The sequence below is a fragment of the Copadichromis virginalis genome, linkage group LG1, assembly GCF_057382275.1.
Source record: "Copadichromis virginalis isolate Kocher_CV1m ecotype Utaka linkage group LG1, C_Virginalis_male_GT1.1, whole genome shotgun sequence".
NCBI lineage: Eukaryota > Metazoa > Chordata > Actinopteri > Cichliformes > Cichlidae > Copadichromis > Copadichromis virginalis.
The window spans coordinates 34,386,200-34,403,968 of record NC_140618.1 but is presented as its reverse complement, the minus strand read 5'-3'; the positions used below and the strand labels follow the sequence as shown (position 1 = coordinate 34,403,968).

Below are 17,769 nucleotides of genomic sequence, written 5' to 3'. Positions count from 1 at the left end.
TTTATAAAGAAACAACAGACGGATAAATAAATGAAGTGGACAACACTGTGCATTTTAATTGGCTTTCTTTTCCCTACACTTAATATTCTGAGAGGCAGGAATTTTGTAGCCTGTAAACACCACCGCCTGTCTAAAAACAATTTAAATTCTCTTTCCCTCCCCTTTCTGCTGGCTGCTCTGCAACCTGTAATTTCAAATTACATGTTGTTTTACCCTTCAATTTTTTCGGGTTCTGGATCAGTGGATAGGCAGTGTTGTTTACAGTCTAATTTGAATAGGTGGAGGAGTGACCTGCATCCCAAAGCACCGTCCCCGGTGTGGAAAAGGCAAGCACTGTTGGAGCAGGCGATGCATGCTGCTGCAGTCTCTGAGCAGATACCTCTGTTCTTGCCCTCCCTAGTTTGAGTTGACGCAGGTAACCCAGACAACCTGACAATGTAGACAAAGTGAAGGCAGGCAGGGGAATGGACCTTAATAAGGACAGGCCCCAGAGGAAAGAGCACTGGAGCAGCAGGGATGAGTTCGGAGAGTTGTGACGCAAATTCTTGTTATACAAACTTCTCATTTAGAGAAGACTCCCTGAGCTACGGTATGTTCATGTGGCTAATATAATGGGCTCCACTTTGTGAACTGCTGTGTCAAATTGCCGCTTGAGGCTGTAAAAAATATTTTCTCTGTTGTGACAAATAACAGCAGCCTTCTACAGACATTACCGATGTCCTCCACTCACAAAGTTCCGTTTGAAAACCTCTTTCTCACCTCCAAAAAACTGGAAGTTTCTGTTGTCTGAGCGGAGGGGAACTTCGCAGTTCGAGTGATGAGAATATCCTCGAATTTCATATCGGCTGCTCAGTTTAATAGGAGTCACACATGAACGCGGATGTGGGTCACTTTTAATGCCGTCCACCAACTGACTGGATACGTTTAAAGCCCATTAACTCTCCCGGTGTTGTAATTAGAGAACCCCTGCTCACGGATTGTGGACCATTCCTCCGTTCCTCCACATCCAGGCGAGGTGAGAGCGGCGCAGAGCACCAGACGGACCGGAGCGGGTTAGTGTGGGAACACGGAGGCGCGTCACACTCACGGACTCTGTACATCGCAACTCCAACACAAATGGATATTTACGTGGCTCTGTTATCCCTTTTCTTTTTTACCACACCAGGTAAGCACAAAGCCCGTGTTCACTCTTGTAGCATCTTATTGTAGCAGAAGCTTTTTTTTTCTTTAAATATATATAATTTCTTTTTCTTTACGCTTCCCAGTTTGCACATTGAGTGCAAGGATTCCAGAATTGTGGCAGTGCCTTTAATTTTTCAGTATTATTTCAGTTATTTTTATTTTCAATCACCTACAGTTTGCAGAGTTAGAAGACAGGTGATGGTCGTGGACACATACAGCACTCTCCCCCTTTCTTTTAGTGGGCAGCCTTAGCAGCATCTTTCGTGAAAAATAAAAACTGCGTGACTTTTTCTACAACCAGCCATTTTAAGTGGATAAATGCAGAAAACAGTGACCGGGTCTGTGTTTAAAGTGAATCAACATTGTTGTTAAAACACTGTCAGCTTCACTTCTGTCAGCAGATTGTCCTCTCACCTCCAAATTCTCTTCCACAGCTTTGGCTTTCGGTTCAGATCAAGACTACCAGCTTGATATCATCAATGAACTTGACCTGGCAAATGCCACCTATGGAATTACCCAAGTGGCGGGTCTTCACAACAGCAGCAAAGCCTTCCTTTTCCGAGGTAATGCACGCACTCTGACGTTTTCTCCATCAGTCGCGCTGCTCAAGTTCAAGAAATGGCTTTGTCTTCTCTCTTTATGATTACGCGCACTCACTCGCGCACGCTCTTTGTTTATTAGTAAGTGTGAGGAAAGCCACACGGCGCCACACCTTTTGGTGTCACCGGATTAGCGGGGATGCTGAGAGAGAACGCTCCGGGGAGCCTCTCTCATAATTACTCCACTCTCATTTTGTCCCATGCAGCAGATGCTCAGACTCTTTCAGGCACGCTGATGCGCTTAGTCTGTTAGACATCTCTAGCACTTTGAATGCTCCCAGTGATATCTACTGCCTAATGCCAACAACTGGTGGTTAATGGAAACCAGGCTGCTTTCACTGTGAGGATCCTGAAGGACGCACAGCATGACTACAGCGTTTAAAGCCTAAAAGGAGAAAAATGTCAAACTCAATTGGCAGTAGTTTAAAAATGATCAACCAGTTTAAATTAAATTTGAGCTTTGTTGTGGTTTGAGAGGGCTTACCGGTGTCACCAAATTGCTTTCCTATGCTTTGCTGGCTTGCTTCTCTGCACTACAAAAAAATAAAGACTGTTTGGCACAACTCGTACCGTCTTCCTGTAGCGCCGTCAGCTTTGCAGAGGCGGAATTGTTAGAGTTGTGGGACAGAGGAGAGAGTGTGATGCACCCGTGTTGGATGCACAGCACTGATAGAAGAGAGAAAGAGAGTCAAGATTACTAAGAAAGTTATAGGAGGGTTTTTTGTTTTTTTTTTAGGTGATGAGTTGCTCTATATGTGTTTGTGTGCTTTGATTCCCTCTTCTGCAAGAAAAGTTAACAGCTATAGAGTGGAATTCAGTCTTTGTTCATGTTTTACTTTCCCGATATTCAAAAAGGCTTCAAGTCTTGTGTGTGTGTGTGTGTGTGTGTGTGTGTGTGTGTGTGTTGTTGGAAGTAAACTAGTAAGGTTTTTTTTTCTTGCATTACTATTCAAATTTAAAGATATGGGCACAAACACCAGCAGCTTGAATTCAAATTTGGTAGCTCTGGGTGTTGATACTCATATAAAGCAGAGTGGCAGTGTTTTGTGTGTATCTGTGTGTGTGCGCAAGTAGTTTTATTTTCTAGAGGGTTTGGCTGGATGAGCAACTGGCCCTGTATGAATGAGTGCAGAGCAGCTTGGCCAAGTCTTTCAAGTTGAAGCTATCCAAGATTCAGGGCTGGCGGGCATATGGGAACCTTACTTTTTACACGACCCACACAGGCCTACACCACAATCCTACTCCAAGCTGTTCTCCCCACAGTTTCTAGGCTTCCAGGGTCGAGGTGCAGAAGCCAGATAGGAAAATAGGAGGTCAATCCAATGGGGAAAACTGGACCTGTGACTGCTGGAGAGGATGCTTGTGTTGAGACCTATTTAACACTTTGCCTAAACTCCCACTACTTTCATGGCCCTGTAACCCAGATGGCTTCAGCCAAAGATGTAGCAATTACTGGGTCTCTTGTGAAATAAAAATGTAAAAAAAAAAGTTGATTCTTGAGCCACTGTAGCTGATTGGGTCAGAGATTATTCGAAATGACCTATTTACATTTTGAGCAATCATATTGTGCTCTGGTCTGAATCTATTTCATTTGTTAGATTGCATAAGTTGTAGACTAACGTGAAATTGAAATGTTGGGTAAATGGCTGGAAAACTGGGGCAAAGCGGCGTTCCAGTTAATGTGGATAATGCTGAGGGGAGTGTCTTTGGCTGGTACCAGTCTCAGCATCTTTCAGTTGGCAGTTGATTTAAAATCAAAAAACAAAACAGATGGTTTTCATGAGAAAATAGGTTTCAATATCACTTCTCTGTTATTATAATATTAACATACCACCACACACTGAAATCCAGTTTCTGAGAGGCAAGCAGGTGCAGCCACTGCTAAAAGGTTCTTAGTTGAATTTGAGACTTGATGCTGTGATGAAAAGAAACACCAATGCTAATAATGCTCTCCACTGTGCGCTGAGAGCAGGGAACAAAACTCAACTAATTTCTAAGATCTCTGCATTTTCTTTGTAAAATTTTGCACCTTTTATGAACAGGACTGTTAACATTGCTGGAACGTCTGTGATGTATTGAAAAAAGTTAGTTTGCCCAGACAAGTGTTGACCTAGTTTCTCATCCTACATTGGAACCCAGATTGTCAGCCTCATTACTCAGACCCCCCTCTGTCCCAGTGTTGGTTTACATTTAAAGTAATGGTGATTATTAGTTTGTATTCTTGTATTCCCCGTGGGTATAGTTTGCCTCTGTTGGTTTGTCACTTTTGTCTAGACTGAAATATCTCATCGCATAAGACCATCCCTGTGAGTCTGATAGAAGTGCACTCAGAGCTTGAAAATACAGTATGAATGTTCTGTAAAACACCTGAGTGAGAGTTGAGTACGTTACAAGACATTCTTACTTCCCAGTGAACAGACCCTGATATTTTTCTGAAGCTCAGCTCAAAGCATTTAGTTTAAACCTGCATAAGTATAGCTGTTCAAAACTAAAGCCTAGTCTTCATGAGTCTGTCTCTAGACTCAAATTAGGCCATATCCAAATAATGTCTGGCCTAAATAGGTCGGTTCGAGGTGTATTGCTGTTGATTTTTCAATATTTCATGTGGAGCCAACCATACTTTATAGGCAGCTTTGATCATGAGTGCATCATTACTGCTAGATGAAGAAGAGTTTTTTGTGAGCTGTGAATTGTAAGGGAAAAGGCATTTATATTCTTATAGTACTATCAAATGTGATTGCTCATTAATTGGTGCCACATCAGGCTGGTGCAGTGTTGATCTCTTTTTGGGCTGAACTGGACTGGATGCAGTAGTTGTTTATGCTCTCTGGACAGCGTGTCTTTTGGTCACTATTGGGGTAAGTTATCTTTTTAAGTCCCAGTTATACAGGCCTAGAGACTGGTTTGTAACTGCCTGGGAACCACCGGTTGTGAGGAAAACATGAGGGTTAGTTGTTGAGTGGTGGTGGCAATTGCTGTGATATCAGTTGCTAAGCCTATATTGCCCAGGCCTAGAGACCAGTCGGTGCCTGATTGTCTGGATGCAGTCTGATAGGAACAAAGCAATTAGCAGGAGGTTTTTGGCGCAGTTGCGACCTGTTTTGCCCAGCTTCTAGCAACCACTCACCAGTTGTTCAGGGAATGGATATTTTGGTCTATCAAGACTGGCAGCTAGTCACTAGGTCAGTGTGGCTAAGGAGTTATGGAAACCATATCGTTTAAGTTAAAGTTAAATCAAACCCCTAAATACAAGCGGATACATCATCACTGTTATCCAAAGCATTTATTTTTTTACCTTGTAATAACAAGGCTCTGAAGCAAATATTATTTAAATTTTTTTATCCACCCAGCCGTTTTCTTTGGTATCTTCACAGGGCCAGAAACATGTCTTTTAGTCACACGATGGAGGGAATTTGCCATGCATAATTTTAATTTTGGTTGAGCGTGTGCTTATTTAATTGCATGAATCAGAACCAAATTTGTATTTTATACACTTTCAAGTAATTAGAAATTAGAACCTATTGTCTTTTATATTTTGCATTCAGTTGAATTGTTTTTTGGTTTTTTTGGGTTTTTTTTATGCAGTATTCTTAGAACGAGAAAATCCTTATTTAATTGTTTAACCTCCTAGGACCTAGCGTCCACATATGTGGACATCACATTTTGGATTGTCTAGACCAAAATACTAAATTTTGTTCTACAAGGGCCTGATATCCACTTACGGGAACATTATATTGCCACTGTTCTATCAAAATTTAAAACGAATGTCCTCATATGTGGATCCCATTTTTGAAACCAAAATCATTACATTCATCAGGTCCCAATCAGCCCAAATAGCAAAGAGAAATTAAAAATGCATGCTATGAAAGAGTTTGGGTCTTAGGGAGCTAAGTTAAAGAGAAATACACTTTCGTGCAATATTACAATATCTCCTGGTTACACGTTTAACATTCTGCTTTATATCTTGCGGTGAACTTGGCATTGACTGAATATCTCTTGTCATTTTAAACCCGTGTTTCTTCGTTGACTGCTCTGCTTAGAATCATTAATGTTAAATAGTTAAATGGTAACAACGAATTAAGCTTTGATTCCAATATACCTGAGATCTATCGACACGCCTTTTTTCAACCCTTTAAGCCAATTATCTTTAACTTATAGCAAATCTACAGTCCAATAGTTGGGACCATAGACGGCTTGTAATTAACGTTTAATCGACCTTTCTGTCGATTCAAAACATTTTTTCCCCACAGTCTTTTCTATAATAGAAATTGACACTGCAGCACCTCGGCACTGTTCGATACTTTCTTTAAAAATCTGTGGCTTATGCTTATTTCACTTGGATTACCATTTTATTATTTGAATTACTGCTTGTTTTTATCTCTGTAAATAACTGGTAAAACATGCTACATTGAATTTTAGTTGCAGGAAAAATTCTGCAGTTAAAAACATCAGCTGCAGCTCCACCCTTCAGTCTGCTTTCTTGAGCTTTCATTCAGTCAGAGTTTTGGTGCAGAGTGGAGGTGGGACAATTGAGAAGAAGTTGGGCCAAAACTCCTCTAGTCTGAGCCTGGTGTCGTTTGCAAACAAATCATAGAAAATTGCTTTTTTTTCTACCCCAGAAAATATAAGAAGCCTTTTAGTAATGCAGAGGATCATGATGAGCAGGTTGTGGGAAAAATAAGTCAACAAATGCATTTAGTTGGTTTATTGTCACATCGCTCATATGGACTCATTGACTCATCTGCTCCCATTAATGTCCTCCACCTCTTGTGTTTGATCTGTACAACAAATAAAGTTTATAAATCACAAGTTGCTGTTTCATCAAGACTTATTTGTCACTTATCAGTTTTTGCACTGATTCAACGAATACGAAATTGTGAAGTGAAAAAAAAAAAAAAGTTAAACGTCCAGCTTCTTTACTAGATCACTTTGCAAGAAGCTGCACCTGCTGCTTCTGTTGCACTGTTCTGGAACACTGCTTTTTGGAAGGAAAACTTTATGAATCCAAGATAGGTGTATAAATATGTAAGTAACAGTATTTTATTAAGAGCACCAATAGTAACAAACTTCTGTGTCTCCACTGTGCCCTCTCAAACAACCGGGAGGGCACGGTGGGACAGGTTTGAATTTCAATACCAGCACAGAAAGGTATCAAGGTTAATGTGAATCAGCCTCAGCTAATTCTATTAATCACAACTTCTCATTTAATTCATATATTTTGTTCAACTAATGTAGTTACAAGGAGACCAAATAAAGGGAGGTCAAACTGCAGGACCATCAAATGAAGTGGAGTTTTTTAAGAATATTACATACATATCGCCATAAATCCTCAAACTGCTGACTGCTTTATATCTTGAATGAGACTGGGTTTACAATAGACATGATTTAACCTATTTGCTTATACTTTAAGGTTAGCGAATATGAATGTTTTTTCTTTTTTGTCTTAGTAAAGACAGCTGAAGCCTAAAACCATGTAACCATCTCTCCAAGGGCTCTAATTTTACAAATTAGTTCAAAGCTTCTTTGGCTTCTGTACATGCAAAATTTATTGCAAATGATGTGAGAGTAAATTTGAAAAATAGACAAGCAAAAAAAGGAAAAAAGAAAGGGAAAAAAAAAACAGACAAATTAAGTCAAAACAAGAAAATCTAGAAATACAAAGGCACAGCAGGCATAGGTCACCTGGCCTGAAACCTTAGAGTCTCTGTGGAGTTCAGGTCAGACGAGTTGGCCTGCCAGTCCTGCACATTAATAACATTATCATTAAATCATTTGGTATTAGTTTTGACGCAGTGGACAGGTGCTAATACCTGCTGGAAAAGGAAATTAACCCTTGTGTGGTGTTCATATTTTTGTTACTCAGCCAGTGTTCATGGGTCTGGTGGACCCGCTAGAGTTTTGGCTTTCCAAATTAACACTATCAAACAATTTTATGTTAAATTACTCAACAGATGTTTATTTCATCTCAATTACAAGCCATATGAACAGCAAACATGGTTAATTTTTTCCCTTTACCTTTGTTAGATCACATTTATGAATTAATGTGCTTCTCGTTTTTTTTTTGTTTTGTTTTGTTTTTTTCATAAAATGTTATAAAAAAAATTAATCAGTTATAATCAAGTGGAGTGAGTGGAAAGACACAACACATTTACACGTGAAGCAATATGTTTCACAACTAAATGGGATCAGCTGCTCATCAATGGTGGTGACATTAGGCCCAGGGTTGTAAAACAGGGGGAGGTGGTGCACACACTTATCCCACACTGTCCTGATGGCAGCTAGCTTGTCTCTCTGCCGTCGAGCTGGTCTGTCGTCTCCGTTATCAAAACAGATAATCCTGGAAATTTTGTGGAAATTTTCCAGAGACATTGATGCACGGAAAGGTTCTTGCTGGTTTCTGCATCCCACAGGGATTCTGTGGATTCCCCTTTGGACCTGAAAACTCCTGCAAGGATAAGAACCCCAAAGTAGGCCTTTGGGGTTCTTAGATGAATTTGGTCTCCTTCCACATCTCTCCAAAAACACACCTTCCTTCTAGATTACTGCAATCCAGAATAATTTTCTGGATGGAATCTGGGATGAAAAGCTCAAATGAAGACTTGATGTCCTGCACATGAGTAACTGTCAGCCGTGTTGGCCCTGGCTTATCACAGTAGCAGCTCTGCAGGGTGGCTCATTTCTTGGGCAAGAAGACCATCCAATTTCACCAGTTATTGACATCCATATTTCTTCACTTGCTGTCTGGTGAGCTTGTTCTGGTCCTGGAGCTGGCTGCAGATGGGGTACTCGTCTTTGTTTTGTTACTAAATGGTGCTCAACCTCATCCTCTTCTTCAAAGTCACTGTCAGACTCTGAATTTTCAGAAATGCGAAATATTCTGAAACCTCTTTGTCAACATCATCATCCGAAGCCCCTCTCTCTTCCAAAATCAATTGGATGGCCCTCGCAGCAGATAATCTTTTGTCATCTTGATCAGTTGTGATAAAGAACCACACCGGCAAAGTCTTATTTATAGTATTATGCCCCTAATTGGCAGGTGGGACAGGGTATGAGAAAATAAAATTTGGATCCCTCAAGAAAGAGGGTAAAATGTGTGGGAATGTCAGAGCAGACGGTGTTGATAGTTGAATTTTCAACAATGTTGCAACTTTGTGCGCGAGCAGGAGGGGAAGAAAACACCATCAGCAGCACCAGAAAGGAGGAAGACAGAGTGTGGGAACACAGGACCTACACTTTCAACACTTTTATTAGACCTGGGTCCAGTGGACCCGAACACCTTGTATGTAATGTAAATGCGTGGGGGGAGGTACAGTATGAGGTCATTGAAAATTAGTTCGGATTTATGTTCTTCACAGAAAATAAGCCAAAGCCAATGAATTTCAGGTTGAAAAAATAATTAATTGTTTAATTTTTCTTTTGAAAAAAACTGAAAACGGGTCTCACAGACCTGAACACCATACAAGGGTTAAATAAAGGGGGATAGCAGAGCTACCATGCTCCCTGCTTCTCATGAAAACGTGACAAAAACATTTTGGGAGGAAAAGAAGAGCAGACACATGAACACTTCATGTCTGATGACTAAAACTCAGTCAACTCTAAAGCTGCGTTCAAAATTAACACTGCCTCTGACAACTCTGGTTCGGGTATGACTCCGTCTAGCTTTGCTAAAAGAAAAACATAGACTTATGTGCTTCACTCTAGATTACAGTGGTCAGAATTTTAATAATAATGCTCTCTGAGTGCAGTTGGGAAAGTGATTCCCTGTAGTTTTTATGCCTGCCTTAAGGCAGGGCATAACAATTCCTGTGGAATACAATGATAGTTTCTCCGAACCCGTGGATTAGAAGGCTTCCTAATCATCTCTAGTAGTGTACGCTTTCTTTAATGGCATCTCACAATAATTAGAAAGAAGAAAGTTACAACTCTGATCTGACACCCCATCAGATGCTGTGTGTAAAACTGCTCATGTATTCCTTGTTTGGATGTGGTATAGGTCTGACTGACTAAATGTTAAACTATTTAAACTATCTAGAAAGACAGAAAACAGTTGCTACCTTTACTACAAACTGGTAAGCTGTATGAAAATTCATACAGCTGAGGTTGCTAATAACATTGGGAAGCAAGATGTTGTTACTCAACTTGTGTCTGTATTTCAGTCCTTTCAATTAAGCACTAGTTGAGTTTTTGATTTAAGAAAAAAGATTAACAAAAACAGATTTTGTTTTTGCTATGCTAAAACATATTTATGAATCTGCAGTGAATGTAGTTCAATAAAAAGAAGACACCAACTGGAATTACATGAAAATATTTAAGGTTAGCCAGAGTTACTAGAGCTACATGCTTTTTTCTTCATGTATATTCTTTCCTCATATATCCACGTGAAGATAGGAAGCCAGGATCCCCCGAGTAAAGTCAGCAGGTGGTTCATGAAAATTCGAACATCCTTAGACACCCTGGAGATCATGGTGATGGGGGGTTGGTAGATTGTGTAACAGAAGACAAAATGACAGAATTTCAGGTATATTTAAAGAGCATCAAGGGACTGACCGGGCAGTCATATAATTGGTTCTATATAGTGAGGTCTGAAACGTGAATGTGTATCATTTCTCATCTTGTTAAACTAGAACTGGTGAAGAAAATTGAAAGCGAGAGAGAGGTAGACGTTCACCCATAGAGGAAAGAAGGAAGAACTAGAGGCAAGAGTAACCACATCTTAGGATAGTTTATTTTGCATAACTACAGTCTTTCGTTAACATTAAACATAGCAATGTTTCCATCATGCTTTAAGAACTAGTGTCACAGACATAATCCTCGGTTGGCACTGCGTATTGTGCTTCAGCCATGGAAGTCAAAGAAAATGAGCAGCTATGTGTAAAATGGTAATCAGCACCATAGTAGAGTGAACAGCTCCTCTCCAGACTCACTGCAGTTAAGTCGGGATGAAATTTCAAGCGTCAAACAAAAAGAAAGAGGAACCGGAATTAGAGCGGCTTATTTGAACCACAGTTGGAAGTTATTATGAAAGCTAGACATAACATAATACTCCTAAATTATCCGGGTTTCTACATTCAGGCTAACATTAAGAGAAACCTTTTAAGAAAGAAAATTTACTTTGCAGAGAAATACTACTGGAATCCACAGCTTCAACTAGGATTTTGTTATTAGAAAGATGTGTGGTAGTACAGAAACAAGACCAACTTTACTCCATGAGAACTATTGGAGCACAAATGTCTTTATATATTGGGTTTAAATGAAGTAAAAGCTGTGAGATCATCAGTATTCAGAGCCTGGGAGTACACTTGTATCACTTATAAGAATAAACAAAAACTAACTGGTGCCATTTAATGATGTGTAGGTGACTTCTGCTTGATCATAGAATACAAAGTGTTTGAGTAGAGTAGGATTGTCATGATACTAAAATTTCAACATGAAAGGGGAATGACAAAAAAATAAGAACCTTTTTGTATATAATAACTTTTAAAACATCTAGTAACTGTAGGGGATACATATTTTAAGATTATATTCGGTACTTAGCAAGCTTAAACCCCCCGAATAATATATTTTAGCTTTATTTTTAACATAACTTATTTTATTGGTAACCAAACAGAGTTATTTGGCTAGGCTGCCATTGTCTCTTGTAACTTGCATAATATTTGTCAGCTTCAATCTGGGACTTCTCAAGAAACTTAACACATATATTAGACACAAAGAATTTGTATCATCTTAGGTTACTACTGTCTAATGTTACAGAGGTGCTGGACTGATAACATTTGCTACCTAGCCTATCGTTTTATCATAGCCGCTAGCTAATGATACCAGACGGCTAACTGGCCTATCAAGTATTTGCTAACAATTATACAGCTAATGTTAATGTGTGTACTAGCCAGATTAAAATTTAGAAGTGTTTAATATGTCGATATTATTGAAGAACTACTGACCTCTTGAAATTCCTAATAAAATGTTGTCCAGTGTTGTGAACATCAGCTACTTTAGCTGCTAGAGAAGGAGGGATTGCGCTGGTCTGCCTGCATTTATGAGGCATCGTGGGGCCGTGCACTCCATCACTTATGCAGTGAGGAGGCGAAGACAAAGCTGTTGGTCTCGATACTGTTGCAAATGAGTAGCTAATCCAATAATAATTTTAGTATCGATTTAGTATCAGAGTATCTTTTGTTTTTCTTAAACAACCCAGAGTAGAATTAATTTTAGTCCCTAAAAATGATTGGGGTTGACCTTCAAGAGAGCCAAATAATAAGCACAGAGGCTGCCTGTGGCCGGTGGCTCTGACATCCCACCTGATGAAGACCCTGGAGCGGTTGGTCCTGGCTCAGCTTCGGCGCCTAACAAGCTCATCACTGGACCCACTTCAGTTTGCCTACCAGCCTGGCATTGGAGCGGATGATGCCGTCATTCACCTCCTACATCGTTCCCTCGCTCACCTGGAGACCGCTGGAAGCACTGTGAGAATCATGTTCTTTGATTTCTCCAGTGCCTTCAACACTATTCTTCCCTCGGTTCTGAAGGACAAGCTGGAGAACTCTGGAGTGGACCATCACCTCACTACCTGGATTTTGGACTACCTCACCGACCGACCACAGTATGTGAGGACTCAGGGCTGTGTGTCGGACAGGGTCGTCTGCAGTACGGGGGCCCCACAGGGAACGGTTCTGGCTCCGTTCCTCTTCACCATCTACACTGCAGACTTCTCCCACAATTCCACCCAGTGCTTCCTGCAGAAGTTCTCTGATGACTCTGCAATAGTCGGCCTCATCACTGATGGGGACGACAAGGAGTACAGAGGACTGACTCAAGACTTTGTGGACTGGTGCCAGCTGAACTACCTCCAGATCAATGCCAGTAAAACCAAGGAGCTGGTGGTAGACTTCCGCAGGCACAAGCATTCTCCACTGCAACCACTGAACATCCAGGGTATGGACATTGAGGCTGTGGACAGCTACAGGTACCTTGATGTTCATCTGAACAACAGACTGGACTGGACTCATAACTCAGACGCCCTCTACAGGAAAGGGCAGAGCAGGCTGTACCTGCTGCGGAGACTCAGGTCGTTTGGAGTGGAGGGCCCACTCCTGAAGACCTTCTATGACTCTGTGGTGGCTTCTGCTATCTTTTATGGTGTGGTCTGCTGGGGCGGCAGCATCTCTGCTGGGGACAGGAAGAGACTGAACAGAGTGATCCGAAGGGCCAGCTCTGTTGTAGGATGCCCTCTGGACCCAGTGGAGGTGGTGAGTGACAGGAGAACGGCGGCTAAGCTGTCATCCCTGTTGGACAACGTCTCCCACCCCATGCAGCAGACTGTGACAGCACTGAGCAGCTCCTTCAGTGGGAGACTGCGGCACCCACGGTGTGGGACGGAGAGATTTCGCAGGTCTTTCCTCCCCACTGCTGTCAGACTCCACAACAAAGACTTTAACTGAACAAACACACACATCCACACATGTGCAATAACACTAAGTGCAATAATCTTTTCTGGCATCGTTGTATTTTTACTCAGTTGTATATAGCATTCGTATTCTATTTTTATCTTATTGTATATTTTTATTCTATTTTATTCTACTGTATATAGTATATTATTTTATTCTATTCTGTACAGCTGTGTACTGTATTTATTCTTATTGTATTCTAATTTTTGCGTCATAACTTTTGCACTGTCCACTTCCTGCTGTGACAAAACAAATTTCCCACGTGTGGGACTAATAAAGGTTATCTTATCTTATCTTATCTTATCTTATCTTATAGTTCCTGCTAATTCTTTGCATTTTCTGTGCTACTAATTCTCCTGCAGAGCCTCATTTAACTACCAATTGTCTTTTAATATATTAAGCAGTGCTTCAACTGCTGTCATAACTTCTGGTGATGGGTGTCTGTAAATAATTTAATGTGATCACCCGATGGCTCATTTAGTATCAACAGTGACTAAATCCATCAACTCTGCGTAAGTAACCGAGTTCGTGATTGAACTGATGGCCAGTTTTATCTGTCTCTTTACAGATAGCTTGTTGAACCACAACAAAAACAGAAATGCCTTGAACCTAAGATGTTTGTTCTTTACATTTTTTTTTTTTTTTTTTTTTAACTATTGCAGGTTTACCCTCAGGTAACTGTAGAGGGTGGAAGGTTAACAAGACATTCACATCCCACCCTGCAGGTTTCCTTTCTTCTGAGCATATCAGCACTGTGCATGTTACTCCTGTTTTAGAAAGTGAAAATATGCCAATCTTTGATGTGCTCTGGTGAAATGTTATCATGCTTGTGTCAGGCAATTGGGCAGGCAGAAGGCTTGGCTCCACTCGAACGGATCTGTCTGTTCTCTCATGGCGGATAGAAGACTAAGCTGTATATAACAAAACAGAAAAGGAAAAATGGCAAATTAAAGAGCCAGATTTCGCTCATAATTACAGATCCTGTACTGAAATTAGACAGTAGGTGGTATAAGGAGGAGAAATAGGTGATGAAACATTTTACAAATCTTGATAAATACAAACACACCAGAGGCACAATATGCTGTTCTATTTTTGTCACAGGTTGTTTTCTGTACTAATTCTGCAGGTTTGTAGCATGATGGCTAGAAACTGGGAGATTTCAGTGAGGTCTCATTCTCTTCTGCATCCATGGTGTTGCTATTTATACCTCCCCCCCCCCTCTTCTAACTGCAGAGCAGAGCTGGGCTGCATATGGCATACATATTACAGAGGGAGCCCCGTGCTGCCAGGCCCGAGAGGCTGTGGGCAGTTCACAGGCTACGAGCAGCTAAGGCAGGCTACAACTCTAAAGTCTACAGTGCACAATCCCAGCCGCTGAATCCAATGGAGGCTATCAAACCTTTCATCTTTTATGTATGAGTTTCCTGGCTGTCCTACTGCTAGAGGAGGCGAGACACTGGTGCCACCTCAGAGGAACCTCTATGGAATTATTCCATCTGAATAATTCATTGTACATGAGTGCGATATCTTTTAAAGGGACAGACACCCCCCCCCCCCCCCCCCCCCCCCAAAAAAAAAAAAAAAAAATTAAAACCAGTATAGGTCGATCTATTTTTAGGTACAAGTGCCATTTACTTTAAATGTGCCATTTTCATTTAATGTGAGAAACGTGATCTTATCTGGCACACATGAAATCCACAGCATCATTGTCTTCTAGGATCAGGATCAATAATCAGAAATTACTCTGAAGTCACTTTGTGGTATTGAAGCTTAATAGTAATGCTGTTCTGTAGAGTTTGGTGGAGAGTCCCAGATTTAAACCCAGTGGAAGTATCCCCCCCAAAGAGGGACAAAAGGACCCTCTGATGATCCTCTACCTAATCACATGAGCCAAGGTGTGAAAACGGGTGTGGGTCAGTGTTATGTTTTTATGAAATCACTGAAATGTTAGAAGCATTGCCTTTAGATAACAATTCTGATGGCAAAAGAGCCAAACGGGACAGGCCAAAAAAAAAAAAAAAAAAAAAAAAAAAAGAAGCATTGCTGAGTAGCTTACTAATGTTACTATGAGTTTTAAGCTTATGTAATGTTAATTACATTACATAAGCTTAAGCATTTATTTAACATTAGCTATTGCAAACAATTAAGTCTACGGAACAGGAGATTTTACATACCAGCTGTCTCAAGGTCGAATTTCAAGGTCTTTCATGATAACATGAAAACGATAATACTGTGGATGTTGTTGAATTGAATCTCACCTTAAATTCATTGAACATATCTCAGTGGTCTTTTAGGTACTTCACTAAAAGGAACACATTTCCTCTCTTGGGCTAAAAACCATGACCACACTGAATTTATATTGTATTTTGTGAATCAGCTGTTATCCAAATCTTAGTGGTTTTCTTACCAGTAAGTGTGGACAGAACGATCACCATAACTCTACAAGTCACACTCTTCCATGTGCAGTTTTTGCTGTGCTTGAGGGTACCATTTTTGTCCTTCTTTACCATGTAACAATAGGCTAGAACACTTGTATAAGTATACTGCCCCTGTTAGTTTTGGAATAACTGTATCCTCTATACATATGCTGCTTGCATATGTAATGTTCCAGAAATGTTGATTTTTAAATCAACATTTTTAAAGATCGTCTTCGCTCAAAAGTTGGTTCTAATCTCTGCAGGACGTAATCACAGAAATTGTCAGCCTGGCTCATCTAGCTTATTCTTGTGCACCGTATACACTAACACATATATGCACATACATGGTAGATAGTTACTTCTTTAGTAATGCCACCACGCACTGCAGCATCCCTACAGAGTTCACTGCACAGAAGGAGGCTGGATTGTTTTCTCCTTTAACGAATCATGTAGTCTATTTTTATGATTCAGACAGTAGTCAACAGCGTTTCTTTGTCTATATGGAGCCCTTAGATTTTTCTTTTATGAACAATGCAAGTATGAAACTGACTGTTGATGTTGCATTATCATATCTTATACCTTAAAAGGTCTTAAAAGTCTGGTTAATTATCACACACAGGGAAATGTCATCTACGATACAACACGCTCATGCTTAATTCCACAGCTGCATGACTGGAAAGTAGCAGAGTAACCTCAGCATGGAACAATTAAACCCTGTCTATTTATCGCTGTCTCAAACTGTTCATGGAAGGTGTAAGAATGAGCCTTCAGCACCTTCCAATCTCTATCAGAATCCTGATATAATTAGCCCTGCTTTGTTGTGCCTGGGGCCATTGTCTTTCTTTTGATAGTATCACACTCACATTGTAATTGCATTCACTTTCACTCTGGTGGCTTTGTAACCCATCACAGATTGGATCTAGAATTTGTTGTGCTATGGCTAATTACAGCTAATGACCTTTTGGTAGCGCCTAAACACACACAAACCCAAAAAGCAGCAAAGAAGAAGGATATAATAATACTAATACCATACCATAATTTATTTTTATGGCACTTTGGTCGACCATGTGTTGTTTTTAAAGTGCCATACAGCTGAAATATAAAAGTACAATAAAAACTATAAATACAATAAATACAGTAAATAAATAACAATAAAATAACAGTGTCAGTCAAAAGAAAGCGAATCATAAAGAGTTTTTAACCTGGATTTAAAGACCACCGCTGAAGTAGATTGCCTAATGTGAAGAAGAAGAACATTCCAAAGTTTTGGGGTCACAATTGAGAATGCTCGGTCTTCTCTAAGTTTCAGCCGCTATTTAGGAACTGAGAGCAACAACTGCTCAGCTGACCGGAGTGAACGAGGGGGGACATCAGGCTTCAGCAGATTGGACAAATATACAGGCGTCAGACCATTACAGGATTTAAAAACCAGTAAAAGGATTTTAAAATAGATCCTAAATTTAATTGGAAGCCAGTGTAAGGAGGCTAGAACCGAAGTAATATGCTCAAATGTTCTTTTACCAGTTAATAAACGTGCCGCAGAATTTTGCACCAGTTACAGGTGTGACAGAGTGCCCTGGCCAACTCCTATTAAAAGGGAGTTGCAGTAATCCAAGCATGAGGTAATAAAAGCATGGATGACAGTTTCCAAGCCCAAGATAAGGCTTAACCTTTGAAAGACATCTGAGGTGATAGAATGAAGATTTCAAGACCCCATTTAAATGGTCATCAGAACAAAGTGCAAGGTTGATTTTTACCCCAAGATTAGTAACCAAACTCTTCAGGTGCGGGTTAGAGCAGTGAAGTCAACATCTGGGGTACCAGAGGAATTATTGGAAACAAATAAAATTGTTTCCGTTACACGTTCATTAAAATTTAAAGAATAGAAATTTTTTTTAAATATTTAAAAAAATAAAATAATAGTGCTTACTACAAGTCTCATTCACCCATTCACATATATTTACACAATAACTTTTTTCTATGCTTGTTTTCCCTCAAACATTCACACATATTAACACTCCGATGAATCAGGATGGTTCAGAGATGAACTCATGGTTCAGTATCTTGCCAAACGATATTTTGGCATGTGACTGGAGCAGCCAGGGATCAAACCTGATTGGTAGATGACCT

The 17,769-nt window shown here is 40.2% G+C and overlaps 1 protein-coding gene across 1 annotated transcript in view; it reads left to right on the top strand.

Moving 5' to 3' along the window:
• Nucleotides 1-914: 914 nt before the first annotated feature.
• Nucleotides 915-17,769, top strand: part of LOC146719118 (protein kinase C-binding protein NELL1-like) — a 320,797-nt gene continuing 303,942 nt past the window's right edge. Inside the window, exons 1-2 of the mRNA XM_085460591.1 lie at nt 915-1,165; nt 1,617-1,745. Coding sequence (XP_085316717.1) covers nt 1,117-1,165; nt 1,617-1,745 — 178 coding nt within the window. The 5' untranslated portion in view covers nt 915-1,116. The remainder of the gene's footprint in view (nt 1,166-1,616; nt 1,746-17,769) is intronic.